The sequence below is a fragment of the Halichoerus grypus genome, chromosome 8, assembly GCF_964656455.1.
Source record: "Halichoerus grypus chromosome 8, mHalGry1.hap1.1, whole genome shotgun sequence".
NCBI classification, from domain to species: Eukaryota; Metazoa; Chordata; class Mammalia; order Carnivora; family Phocidae; genus Halichoerus; species Halichoerus grypus.
The window spans coordinates 127,574,147-127,588,577 of record NC_135719.1 but is presented as its reverse complement, the minus strand read 5'-3'; the positions used below and the strand labels follow the sequence as shown (position 1 = coordinate 127,588,577).

At 38.0% G+C, this 14,431-nt stretch overlaps 1 protein-coding gene across 1 annotated transcript in view; it reads left to right on the top strand.

The window, feature by feature from the left end:
• SPTLC2 (serine palmitoyltransferase long chain base subunit 2) overlaps positions 1–14,431 on the top strand; it is a 106,856-nt gene that overhangs the window by 34,724 nt on the left and 57,701 nt on the right. The window contains exons 3-8 of the mRNA XM_078054019.1: positions 347–501; positions 2,188–2,336; positions 4,400–4,524; positions 9,112–9,205; positions 12,331–12,436; positions 13,180–13,399. Of these exons, the coding sequence (XP_077910145.1) occupies positions 347–501; positions 2,188–2,336; positions 4,400–4,524; positions 9,112–9,205; positions 12,331–12,436; positions 13,180–13,399 (849 nt within the window). The remainder of the gene's footprint in view (positions 1–346; positions 502–2,187; positions 2,337–4,399; positions 4,525–9,111; positions 9,206–12,330; positions 12,437–13,179; positions 13,400–14,431) is intronic.

The following is a 14,431-nucleotide window of genomic DNA, read 5'->3' as shown; positions in this document are numbered from 1 at the left end:
CATCAGGCTCCCTGCTCAGCGGGAGGCCTGCTTCTCCCTCTCCCTCTCCCCCTTGCTTGTGTTCCCTCTCTCGCTGTCTCTCTGTCAAATAAATAAATAAACTTTAAAAAAAGGAAAAAAAAAAGAGTTGCATGCTCTTACTGATTGAGCCAGCCAGATGCTCCAAGAGTTGTTTTAAAGTTGTTTTAATGTAGAGAATTGGTGCCTTTCCAAATGTTTTCCTTATCGTTAATTCAGTATAATTGGCCTCTCATTTTCAAGCACTTTTGCAACATGGAAAGGGAAGTTGTAAAAATTTTCTGAAGTAATTCAGTTAAATTCATGGTATTTCACCATCTGTTGGCAGGACTTTGTGTCATTGTATCAGGATTTCGAAAACTTCTATACAAGGAACCTCTACATGAGGATTAGAGACAACTGGAATCGACCGATCTGCAGTGTGCCTGGAGCCAGGGTGGACATCATGGAGAGGCAGTCTCATGATTACAACTGGTCCTTCAAGTGAGTCTCAGTTGGGAAATTATTTCTTGACAGCAAGAAAAAAAGAATTTCTTCACTTCAGAATACATTCTGTTGCAAATTGAGTAATCTGTTAAAACAAGAGTAGAAGCTGAGAGTACAGTACAACATAATTACTTTCCTTGCATATTGTTCATTGTTATCCAGATCTTTTTTGTTATCCAGATTTTTAAAATGCATTTTTCTATTACATTTGATACTGTGTTGGATTATATTTGAAAACAAAACTCGACTTATTAAAAAGAAAAACAAACAAAAAAAACAAAAAAACAAAAACTGTCCTGTTACGCCACTTACCAGAATCAAGTGTCTGAATTTACTTCTGGATATTTTGATTTCTCACATGATTCAAGGACATATGGAATGCTTTTACTTAAATAGATTGAATAGTTTAGAAAACTTTGCATACTCATAAAATTTTATTGTTTAGATAGCACAAGTATTACATGGTTGCATTGTTATTATTTAAAAAAAAAAAAGACAAATAATACAGATAAATGAAATGTTCTCCCATGACAACTAACCACTATCCCTTCTGCAAACCCATTTCTTCACAAGTCTTCACTCCCCATAGGTGACCATTGTTACCAGTTTGTTGTATATGATTCCTCCAGATGTTTTCTGTGGGGCATGTATGTAGTGAATCTATGGGGTGACATACAGGTAGTTTTTGATTTATAAATATGGAATCATACTACAGAAATCATTTTATGTCTTGCTTTTTTCCTTGCTAACATGCTGGTAATATCCTGCTTATCTGTATCACAGCAAATTCATTATTAGTAGTGGCTACTGAGTATCCTAAAGTATAGCCGTATATAGTATATAGAGGTTGGGTCACATCATCCTTTGTTAAAAACCCCAAAATCTCAGAGTTCAAGTAGCAATGGTTTATTTCTTGTCCACACTTCGTGTCCGCCTTAGGTTGGTGGAGCCTCTGAACCAAGTTGTTGTCACTTGTGGGCCCAGGCTGACTGAGCTTCCGCATGTGGAATGTCACTGGCCTGTGTGCCAGTGTAGTAAGTAAAATTGTGTAGTGACTCTTTTTTTTTTTTTAAGATTTGATTTTACTTATTTTAGAGAGAGAGTGCGCGTGGGGGTGGAGGGACAGAGGGAGAAGGAGAGAATCTCAAACAGACTCCCTGCGGAGCACAGAGCCCAACTCGGGGCTCTATCCCACCACCCTGAGGTCATGACCTGAGCCAAAACCAAGAGTTGGATGCTCAACCAACTGAGCCACCCAGGTACCCCATTGTGTAGTGACTCTTAAAGGATCTTTATGCATATATTTTTTCATATGTGTGTGGAGATTGCTGAGTCAAAAAGTATGTTTATCTTTTAAATGGATAAGTGCTGCCAAACTGCCCTCCAAAAAAAAAAAAAGTACTGACTGATATTCTTATCTACAGTATATGAGACTGTCTTGGCCAGCACTGGATATGGTCAGTTTTTAAATCTTTTATCATTATTGGTAAGTGAAAATTAGTATTTTGTTTTAACTTTCATTTTCTTAATTGGTAGTGAGTTTGAGCTGCTTTTCACCTAGGCCATATTGTCCTTATTTCCTGTATATTGTGCTTCCTTTTGTACTACCAATATGTTTATTATCACATGTAAGTATTTGATTTGCTCATGAGTTTCATGAACTTTTATGCTATTGAAATACAGGTACACAGGGAATATAATTAAAGGCGTTATAAACATGGGTTCCTACAACTATCTCGGCTTTGCACGGAATACAGGATCATGTCAAGAGGCAGCTGCCAAAGTCCTAGAGGAGTATGGAGTTGGAGTGTGTAGCACTCGGCAGGAAATCGGTAAGCGTAGGCTCTGTTTGGCCAGCTGATGTTCTTAACTGTGCTACTCAGGAGGGAATAATGCTGGTACAGAGCTAGAATAGTAAGCATCCAAATACGTACTTTGCCTTATAGCTTCTGAAGTAATGGATGATTTTAATGCTTTCAACACATTTTGAGACATATTTACCTTTTTCATTATATTATAAAATGTGTCTAGAAAGGTTCCATAAATATTTGATTCATTTATAACTTTAATGTTGACTTTGTTGGCTTTTACAAATGATAGTGGTTAAGGGTGCCACTTACTACTACTGACCCCATGGACATATGACGGTTAATATGTTTCCATACCGGTAATTGGAGGCTGATAATAATTCCTATCTTATAGGGCTCTTTGAAGAATTAAATCAGGGGCGCCTGGGTGGCTCAGTTGGTTGGGCGTCTGCCTTCGGCTCAGGTCATGATCCCGGGGTCCTGGGATCGGGTCCCGCATCGGGCTCCCTGCTCGGCAGGGAGCCTGCTTCTCCCTCACCTTCTCCTGCTCCCCCTGCTTGTGCTCTCTCGCTCTCTCTGTCAAATAAATAAATGAAATCTTTAAAAAAAAAAAAAAGAATTAAATCAGCTAATTCATGTAAAGTGCTTGTGACATGGAAAACACTCAATGTTAACTATTTTTATTATTATTGTTAAGTCTATAAAATGTAAAGGTGAACAGGTTTGTATAAAGAGAATTAATTTTTTTTTAAAGATTTTGTTTATTTATTTGAGGTAGCGCGAGTGCAGAGGGAGAAGCAGGCTGAGCAGGGAGCTCGAGATGCGGGGCTCGAACCCAGGACCCCAGGATCATGACCTGAGCCAAAGGCAGTTAACCAACTGAGCTACCCAGGAGCCCCTGAAGAGAATTAATTTTTGTTCATAGGAAGATTCCAAATTCTTCCATTTTGTTTGAGAGAACTGATTACTATAGAAATTATAAGGCAACTTCCAGGATATTTATTACAGTGAATCACCCCAAAACTTAGTGGATTAAGACAATAATTCCTCATTATTTCTCGTGGATCTAAAGACTGGCAAATGTATCTGGGTCATTTACCTTCAGGGTCCTTAATGATGTGGTTAAGGAAGCATTGTGCAGTGATGACATATAGTAATCAAACCTTACATCTTTTTGGCATTTTATACTTTATAAACTGCTTGAACCTGTTCTCTCTTTGGGTCCTCAACAATATCATGAGGTAGATAGAGCAAATATTATTATTAGTATTTAGCAGATAAGAAACTGAAGCCCAGAGAGGTTAAATGACTTGCTTAAAGCTTTGAGGACATGTAGCATCCTAGTTCAGCAGTCTTTTTTCTCATCATCTTTTCTGCATTTAGCTAGTATCATTGATCAGTCTTGTTTGGTCCTTAACAATTTGAGTATTGATATAAAATCACAATACAAAGTGAAGGAGGATGCTTTTTAATTTGTCTTTTGCTACATAACATATTACAAAATTTAGTGACTTAAAACAGAAACATACATTTATTTGCTTGATGCTGCGATTTGGGGAGGGCTTGACATTTATCTTGACTCCATGTGATATGGGTGGGGCATTCTGGCCAATGACAGAGTGTCCAGGATGGCTTCACTTATATGTTTGGCACCTCAGCTGGGTATTGGGATCAGGTGAGGGCTGACTGAGCCCTGCATTCCCCTTTCAGATAGTCTCTTATCCTCCAGAGCTTCTCCCTCTCCATGTGGTCTCTCTTTACAACAGCTAGTTAGACTGTTTTACGTGGTAGCTGACTCCAAAAGTATAAAAGCAGATGTTGCCAGGCCTCTTAAAGCCTGTATTGGAACTGGCATGTGTTTGCAGGAATGGGAGAAATTGTTGGCAACCTTCTTTGCAGGAATTCCATCAGACGTGGCGAATTCAACTACTGTGTCCTTTATCAGCCATTTCTTTTCATAATACTCTTCCATGGAGCTTAGTCTGAAAAGGTCGTCACATGTAGACTATGATTTCTTTTTATAAAGTAATGAGTGATTCTTAAATTTGGGATTTGGTAGTATTAACTTCATTAACTTCTCCATACAGGAAACCTGGACAAGCATGAAGAGCTAGAAAAGCTTGTGGCAAGTTTCTTGGGAGTAGAAGCTGCTATGGCATATGGCATGGGATTTGCAACAAATTCAATGAACATTCCTGCTCTTGTTGGCAAAGTAAGACTTAGTCTGTCATTTATGAAAACTCTCTTGTATATTTTGTTTTGTAAAGCATTCAGAGCAAGCCCAAGGCTGTTGTAAACTTCAGACTACACATGGTCTACCCAAAGATATTTCTATCACAAATTTTCGATAAGTATATCCCAAGGAGACTTATATCAGTTGAAGCTTTCTTGCTAGAACCCATGATTCTTTCTCTCCCATTAGATGACTCTTGCCTTCTTCATTTCATATAGTTTTGAAAGGGATTCTAAGAAATAAAAACCTCATAAAAGGCTAAAATTTTGAAAGAAAGAATTTTAGTTTGGAAGGTTATTTAACAGATGGTTTTTCCTAAGTAGAAAAATACAAAAATACGTAAATACGCTAATACTTGTTCCTATCATAATGCATGGTGCTCAGAGATATATGGGCAAAATATGTGTATATATGTAAAATACAGGTAATGATACAGGTTAAAAGTAATAATATAGGTTAATAATAATGAAGATTAAAAGTAGTAGTAATAATAGTAATAAAAGTGTATGTGTGGGTAGAGTTTGTAAGGGGGCAGTTAAGGAGAGAAGAGATAAGAAACTCTGTAAATCACATTTTAGCAGGTTGGCACTCTCAGCTTGAAAGGGCCCTCAAGGTTTTTATTTTTTATTTTTTTTAGAGAGAGCGTGCGTGCGCATACACACACACACACACACACACACAAGTGCACAAATTGGGGGGTCGGGAGGGGCAGACAGAGAGGGAGAGGGAATCTCAAGCAGACTTTGCGCCGAGCACAGAGCCCAGCATGGGGCTCAATCCCATGACCCTGAGTCCAGACCTGAGCTGAAATCAACAGTTGGGTGCTTAACTGACTGAGCCACCCAGGTGTCCCAAAAAGACATAACAATTTTAAACATGTAGGTACCTAATAATAGAGCTTCAAAGTACATGAAGGAAAAGTTGAAGAAATTGGAAGGAGAAATAGACAAATACATAATTATTATTAGAGATCTCCATTCCCCTCTCTGAATAATTGATAGAAGAACTAGACAGAAATTTAGTAAGGTTATGGAACACTTGAAAAACATCAACCACCTTGACTTAATTGACATTTATGAAACACTTCACCCAACAACAGCAAAACATTTACCAAGATAGACCATTTTCTGGGCTGTTAAAAAAGCCTCAACAAATTTTTAAAAATTTAAATTATTCAAAGTATGTTCTCTGATCATATGGAATTAAATTAGAAATCAGTAACACAAAGATATCTGGAAAATCCTCAAATATTTGAAAATGAAACAACATACTTCCAAATAACCCGTAAGTCAAAGAAGAAAGGAAAAATAGAAAATACTTCGAGTTAAATGGAAATGTAGCATATTACAGTATGTGGGATGAAACTAAAGCAATACTCAGATGGAATATATAGCTGTTAAGGGCTTGTATTAAGAAAAAAAGAAGAGTTTTGAATCAGCCATCTACATAAGGACTTCAAAAAAGAAGAGATTAAACCCAAAGATTTCAAATAGAGGAACGATAAAATAAAGCTAAATTCAGAAGTCAATGAATTAGGAAAAATGAGTGAAACCAAGGTGGTTCTTTTTTTTTAAGATTTTATTTATTTATTTGAGAGACAGAGGGAGAGGGAGAAGCAGGCTCCCCTCTGAGCAGGGAGCCAGACCCGAGGCTCGATCCCAGGACCCCGGGATCATGACCTGAGCCAAAGGCAAACGCTTAACCAACTAAGCAAGCCCCCAGGTGCCCCGCAAAGGTGGTTCCTTGAGAAAATGAATAAAATTGATAAATCTCTAGCCAGACTGGTGAGGACAAAAACTAGAGAAGACACAAATACCAGTAGCAGGAATGAGAAAGGATACATCACTACACATCCTACAGACATTAAAAGGATAACAGGAAATATTAAGAACAACTTTATGCTGGTAAATTCAACAACTTAGATACAATGGACAGATACCTCGAAAGACATAAATGAATAGTTCTTTGACTTCATATTGATTATAATACATTCCTGTCCTGCATTTGAGTGGCATAAATCTTGAGATTCTTATTTGGAATTTCTCAGAACTTTTCACACTAGAGGGTTAAATGATCTCATCCTGCTCTTCCCTGTATGTTCAGAAACTAATCACGTAGAATTAGAGATCTTGTATACAGACTTGGAAGATACTACCTTAAAGATTTATCTTTCAAATCAAACTTTATAGCTGAATGTTATTAAGTATCATTTAATCCATTAAAGACAGAAACTAATCCAGTTTTAATATTTCTTTGAATCTGATACTAAATTTGTGAGGTGGTTGATTTTTCAGCTTAAAGGCAGGGGGAGGTAGTGTATTATAGATTAAGATCATGTGTTCTGGAAGCAGAAGCTTTGTAATGAGTCACACTCACTAAGCTTGTGACCTTGAGCAAGATTTGTAACTCCTCTAAAAGGGAGCTTCCTCTTATGTAAAGTGGGGATAATAATAGTACCTGCCTCATAGATTTTTTTAATGGGGATTAAAAGTAATATTGCCTTTAAAACCCTTAACATAATGCCTGGAACATATTAAGCACTTAGCTTTTAACTGCTGACATTTAATTTTTATTTTATTTTTGAACTAACGATGTAATAGAGCCTCATAGTAGATTGATACATAGAAATGGTGAATAAGGCTGTCTAAAAAGGAGGCAAATAGCAAGTTATATTGCAGATTTTGTCAAGAAAAAAAAGGGCTGTAAAGAGAAGAAAATAAAATTGTATGGAGGGGAAGGAGGGGGATCCTTTTAAGGTATAGTGGAATGCCAAGAGTGGTAAGTAAAGGGCTGAAGACTTGCAGAAGAGAAATTCAGTATCTCTTCATTTTCTTCCCCAGTTTCTCTCCTTTTCCACCCCCCCCAATTTTAACACTTTTTTTCAAAGATTAATTTAGAGTTGTAAAAGAATACAGAGTTCCTGTATACCCTTCACTCAGCTTCCTTTTATGTTAATATCGTACTAACAGTGGAATTTTTCAGACCCCAAAAATTAACCTTGCTACAATACAATTCACTGAAGTACAGAACTTATTTCAATTTCACCAGGTTTTCCACCGATACCATTTTCTGTCGAGGATCTGCATGGTATCTCCTCAGTCTCCAATGTGTGACAGTTCCTGTCTTTCCTTACCTTGACTCTTCTGAAGGAAGAGTTGTTGCTTCTCCCCTATTCATTTACATTAGTATAGATTCGTGAATATTTTATTATTTGGGTCCAGCATGATTGCCCTTTATTTTGTTGCTCGGGTTGTTCCAGTTTTGGCCATTGGGAGATCTTTCAGGTGGGCTCCTGTGCCATTTGAATATGTGCTCATCCTTTTTTTTCCCCCGAAGAGCACTTTCTTACTTTGTAGCATGACAAGAGGCTCTGAGCTTTTTTTTTTTTTTTTTTTAAACCTATTTTAGCTTTGGGGTCAACCAGTTCTCCATTGAGCCCTGGTTCATTTTACTGGAGGGTGGTATTTAGAAATCAAGGTCTGTTGTGTTTACGGCCACCTGGGTGTCACTGCTTCTTGTCCCTCAGTGCTTAGAGCTAGAAAAATATATGCTTGTATACTAACTCATGCATACACAGGTCTGTGTGTATGTGTATACTTTACATATACATTTTAAAACCCATCAGCCCATACTGGTACCTCCAGCTCTACTTCTCCTTTTTAATGTACACATTTTTAACTAGATAGCTTTTTATCTTAATAACAAAAATTTTGCACAGTGTAAAAATTGCAGACATCTGCTGTAATGAGTTTCTTAAGTATCCCTCTAAGAATATTTTGTTATAAATCAGTGTTTGTGTGTGTGTGTGTGTCTTCTTTTTTTTTTCTCCTGGGAACATGCTGATACTTTCTGCACCTTACTGTAAAATCTAAGTGGATATTTTGAGGACACTGTTGGCAGAAAAACCTGTTTCTGAGTTCAGTTCTTACAGGTTGAAGGGCCTGAGCTGTGGAAGAGTAAGAACCTGGAATGAAATAAAATCCCTGAGAACTTCAGCCTTTTCTTGTTGCCTTAGGAGAAACTCATGTTAACATGTTAAAGTAGAGCTTATTGAGAGATTTTAAAGGCAAAATTGAGGCCTACACTTCATGTCAGTGGGGAGAGTATTAGTAAGTGGAATCCTCATTGAATTCAGGGCATTATTAGGAGTGAGAGGAAGAAAGTTTTACTCCCTCAGCTCCCTTGTCCACCACTTTTTCCACAAACAGTAGCACATCATACCAAAACTCATATGGAATGCCATCAAACCAGCGAAACTGAAACCCCATGAAGACTATCTGATATATCAGATTTTAGGTATAAATAATAGCCTGTTGCTACATATCTGAATATTTAAGTCAGTCATAGGACTGAAGAAATTAAAAGGCTAGAATTTTGTATCTACTTAAGTAAGTTAATTTTGCAAAAACAAAAATATGTATACTTTCCTTCTTGAAATTGATAATTTTGCTGTTGTATAAGCTTTCCTTAATAAGATACCATTATTAATGATTTTAGCATTTTGTAATTTGTGTAAGTAAACCTTTCCCCCTAGCTTCTTACCTTTCTGTGCTGGTGGTTTTGCAGGGTTGCCTGATTCTGAGTGATGAACTGAACCATGCTTCGCTGGTTCTAGGAGCCAGACTCTCGGGAGCAACCATTCGAATCTTCAAACACAACAGTGAGTTTGATGTGGAATTCACTGCAGCCTTAGTGTTTAATATTCCTTGGGTTAATGGCAGTGGTAACATTAGTTACATTAATAATGGAAGATATAAATGAAGCATGTAGCAACATTTAAAGTGTCCTTCTGGTCCAGTCTTTTAAAAGTTATCCTCTTCCTCTTCGGCCTCTATTTCATACATATTTCTACAGAGGCTGTACAAAATACGATATTCTCCTTTTATTTAGCTTTCAACTCTTTCATCTTCCTTGTGTACGAGTCACTTGCTCAGTATGCATTTACTAGATGCCTATGGTGTGTCTTGCCGTAACACCAGGGCTACTGAGATGAGTAAAGCAGGGTCTCATCTTAAGGAGCTCCGGCCGGTTAATAAGAGACTCTAGAGAAAGCCCTAGTGGAATACCACGGATACAGAACAGGTACTGGAGTACAGGTGTGAGCAGCTGCTTCACAGAGGAAGACGGCACTGCCAGAACTTTCTCCCCAAGTGGAGGCGTCTTGTGTATTATTAAAATAATGATTTACAAGAAGAAAGTAACTTTTGTAGTTAAAATACTAGCATGTAGGAAGGAAAGATTACCAAACTGTACATCTAATACCATTTTTTTGCCAAAATGCGTACACGTACAGACAAAAGTCTGGAAGAATAAACACCCAAATGTTAGATCTGTACTCTGGTTGGGAGGCGTGTGGATGCTAATAACTTTCTTCCTTCTGTCTTTGTCTTGTCTAAAATGTTTTATAATGAGAATGATACATACAGTATTTTGTTTTTTGGTTTTTTTTTAAAGATTTTATTTATTTGACAGAGAGAGACACAGTGAGAGAGGGAACACAAGCAGGGGGAGTGGGAGAGGGAGAAGCAGGCTTCCCACGGAGCAGGGAGCCTGATGCGGGGCTCGATCCCAGGACCCTGGGACCATGACCCGAGCCGAAGGCAGACACTTAACGACTGAGCCACCCAGGCGCCCCCATACAGTATTTTGTTTTATGAAGTACATGGCATTATTAAGCACAATTGTGTAACCTATTTTCTTAAAACACATCGTGAACTTTGTTTGACAGTCCATGTGACTCTCCTCCTCCCCTAAGGCCAGGGTGGCAGGTGGTGTCTAGAGTTGCCCTCACTCAGTCCATCCCTCAATTTGGACATCAAGGTGGTTTCTAAATTTTTCTACTAGAAACAGTACTACCTACTCACATTTTTGCTCAGTGGTCTGATTAATGCCTTAGGATAAATTCCTAGCAGTCTTAGGATGCCTGATTAAAAGGTTATAAAATTTTTAGACTTTTCCAAATCGCCTCCAAATATGGTACAAATTTTTACTTAACAACATGACAGTGACTCTACTTACAGGCTGACATAGGACATTATGAATCACTTAAAATATTTTCTAGTTGAATAAATCAATAACATGTTAATTTCTGTTTCTTTGATTATTAGGTTTTAAGCAACTTTTTTATACAGTTAATTGTGTTTGTATTTCTTTGTGAATTGGCCATTTTCAAACTGTTTCTGTTTTCCACTGAGTATAAGAGCCCTTTATATTAATTACTCTTTTTTCTGTGTTGCAATATTTTTTATTTCGTTTTTAACTTTTAGTGTCTTGCTGGTAGATTTATTAAACTGGTGATGTTGGCACATTTATTCTTATGAGTTTTAGATTTTGCATAATGCCTCCCCCGTTTTAAGTTCATAAAGTTACTCTCTTATATTTTCTTTTCGTGGTTTTGTGGTATATTTTTTATTTAAATCTTTAATTTGCATGGAACTTAGGAAGCATAATATGAGAGAGATAATTGAATTTTTTTCCCTGAGTAGGTGATAACGGTCAGGCATTGTATAGGTACTTCCTTTCATCTAAAATTTTGAGTCAATATTTTTCTCTTCCTTTCTGTATATAAACAGAGGAAACTAAAACAATGAGTGCATTTTTATTTGTCTCCTGCTGGGTGCCACACATTGGTCTCTGCAGCAGAAATAGCAGCTTCACAATAGACATACTTCTGTGGTAGCATCTCCTCTGTGGGTTAGGTAGCAGACTGTTTTGTTCTGAATAACCGAAGGGATGAACACAGTCACAACCTTTGGCCATCTCACTTGTGGTATGTGTTTTTATTACCTTACTTCTCTTTCCTAACCAAAGTCCTTTCATAGAAAGAGCAAAATCATGTAACTTTGTAACCCCCTCCTTCAGTCCTGAGCAATAAAGAATATAAAATCACATTTCATGATGGGGTGCCTTCCACCCCTGTTAAATATACCCCAGACTTAATAGTGCATAGATTTTGGGGGAAAGGTCCTTAAGGCCATTATTTCAGGGCAGATATTTTAAGTATGAATTCTACTGTCGTGGTAACAGTGGTCTTCACAGCATTTATCTTTAACAGGAAAATTATGATCCTCATTAGTGGTAGTACCAGCCAAGTTGTTTCTGGGCCTGGTAACCATCCTTAAGGACCAAGAGAGCTGATCAAGTCAAACATGGAACAGTCTCAACTGATTGCCAGGCTTTCTTACCACATAGTCTCATGCATGCCCAGACTGGTGTATTTTGAGCCCACTGCTAAGATAAAGCTATTTAACAAGCGTTTATTGAGGGTATCCTAGGTGAAAGGAAATGGGGCGTACACTTTGAATTTTCCCCCATATTTGCTTTTTAGGAGGTGTATGTATTGGTTTATTTGCACTCTCTTGCTCAGTCTTCGTTATGCATGTATTTCTGGATGACTCACTAGGATTAAAGATACAGTTGATTCTACAAATACAAAAAAACAAAACAAAACAAGCAAACCCCACTAACTGAACGGCCTGGTATTTAACATGAAACATCAGTCATTTCACAGGCATGCTACCCAGTGGACCTGCCTGTGCCACAGTCATTTAGTGGAGTTTCCGTGGTTTTGAACATTCATTACGTTTTAGATGAGATTGTCATTCAAGCTAGCAGTAGCTCACCCATTTTGCCTTATCTTTTCCGGCTCAGTTATGATTATGTTAATGTCCTGTGCCATCTGAGACACACTTCCTGAATAAGAAATGTGTATTTGCATTTGGGAAGTAGGGTTCAGAAAGAGGAAGGTACTTTGTGTTGAAATTCTTTTTTGTGTGCTACATACAGATATGCAAAGCCTAGAGAAGCTGTTGAAAGATGCCATTGTTTATGGTCAGCCTCGGACACGAAGGCCCTGGAAGAAAATTCTAATCCTTGTGGAGGGAATATATAGGTAATCCTGTTTTCTTATTCTTATCTTTCTGATTTAGCTCCAGGAAGTTACAGAGTTTTTAAGCAGAAGGGAACAGCAATCTGGACCCCTCTGGACACCAAGGAGGCAGTGTTTATGACTTGATAAAATACCTGGAAGCAGAGTCAGCACTGGCACGGAAGTCTTTTGTCTGGCTTTTCTTTATTCTTTCCATCTTGCTAATGGTCTTCAAATTCCCTTTCTTTTTGCATCCTTTATTTTTCTACTGTTTGTAGAGGGAATATATACATAGGGGCAAGAATTAGAATATGTTTTTTAATGTGTCAAAACAAATTCTACATCATTCCATTTTAAGAACAATTTTATTCTGGTTTATTTGCAGCCCTTGCACTTAACTCTCTTACCTCCTATCTTTTTTATTCTTTTATTCTGCTATTTTAATTTCATCTGCAGTGTAATGCAAAATCTAACCTTGCCTGTAATTGCAAGTGTTAGAAGAATCTGCTGTGACCTTTATCCATCTGGGGTGAATTAAGGTCAATTCTGTTCTGGTGCTTGTTTGAAAAGATCCAGTTTCCTTTCCCCTAGACATCTGCCTAGCCATGGCATCATTTAACTTTGCCAGTTTAAAATCACAGGCAGAGTTGTCAAACCATTTAAAAAAGCAATAAACTGGGAAAATTAATAGTAGTAGTAAGGTGACCAACTCCTAATTTTGAGAGTTAAAAAGTCTCAGTGTGTGTATTTTTTATCCATTTTGCCAGCATGGAGGGATCTATTGTTCGCCTTCCTGAAGTGATTGCCCTTAAGAAGAAATACAAGGCATACTTATATCTAGATGAAGCTCACAGCATTGGGGCTCTGGGCCCTACAGGTCGAGGTGTGGTAGATTACTTTGGCCTGGATCCTGAGGATGTGGACGTTATGATGGGCACATTCACAAAGAGCTTTGGTGCTTCTGGAGGATACATTGGAGGCAAGAAGGTAAATGGGCATGCAAATTGAACAATTAAGGGTAAAGGTGGTTCTGGCTACCACATTTGGTAACTCAGCATGTGGCAGGTAAGCATCCCGAACTGGGATGTGGAGATCCTGAATTTGTTTGTGGCTTAGGCTCACAGTGCCAGTGGGCTTCACACTTGAGCTGCTCAGTGAGTGACTGATGAACTAAAGGCTGGTTCTGTTCATTGTTTGTTGTTTTCTTACTTGAGCTTCTTTCTAAACCACATGCTGGTCTGACATACAGAACACCCTCTTATATGAAAGGACACACAGTGGTGCTGCCTGTTTGCCACAGTCTTCTTCTGGGTTTGGTTGTACCCACAATTTCAGAAGTAGTGAGTTTATAATGAGAGCCAGTGGGAATAGAAGACCAGTTTCCTTGCCCTTGGCCTCAAATGCATCTTGGGTGAGCATAAAGATAGAAAGTTAAAAGATTATTTTGCCTGCTCTGGTTTACTATAAGGCATTGTATTTTTCAATTTAAAAATTGTGTAATGAATTCTGAGGCATTTGAGAATCAATGTGGTGTGGTGGAAATGGTTGAACCATGAGACAGAGGCCTAGGTTTGAATATTTCCCTAACTTTGTGAGCCCTGGGGCAAAGCATTTAACCTTCCCATTTCCTTATCAGTAAAACAGAGATAAATATGCCCAGCTTATAAGATTGTAGTAAGGGTTGAAAGAATAGTGTACGTCCATGCTACAACATGGATGAACTTGAAAGCATTGTGTTAATTTAAAGAAGTCAATCACAAAAGGTCACGTAGTATTTCTTTTATGTGATATATGCAGAACAGGTAAATCAGAGACAGAATGTACGTTCATAGTTGCCAAGGGCTGAGGGGATGGGGTGAGTGGAAAGTGACTTCTGATGGGTATGAGGTTTCTTTCTGAGATAATGAAATGTTCTAAAATTAGATAGTGGGGGTGCCTGGCTGGCTCAGTCGGTAGAGCGTATGACTCTTGATCCTGGAGTCGTGAGTTCAAGTCCCATGTTGGGCGTGGAGCCTACTT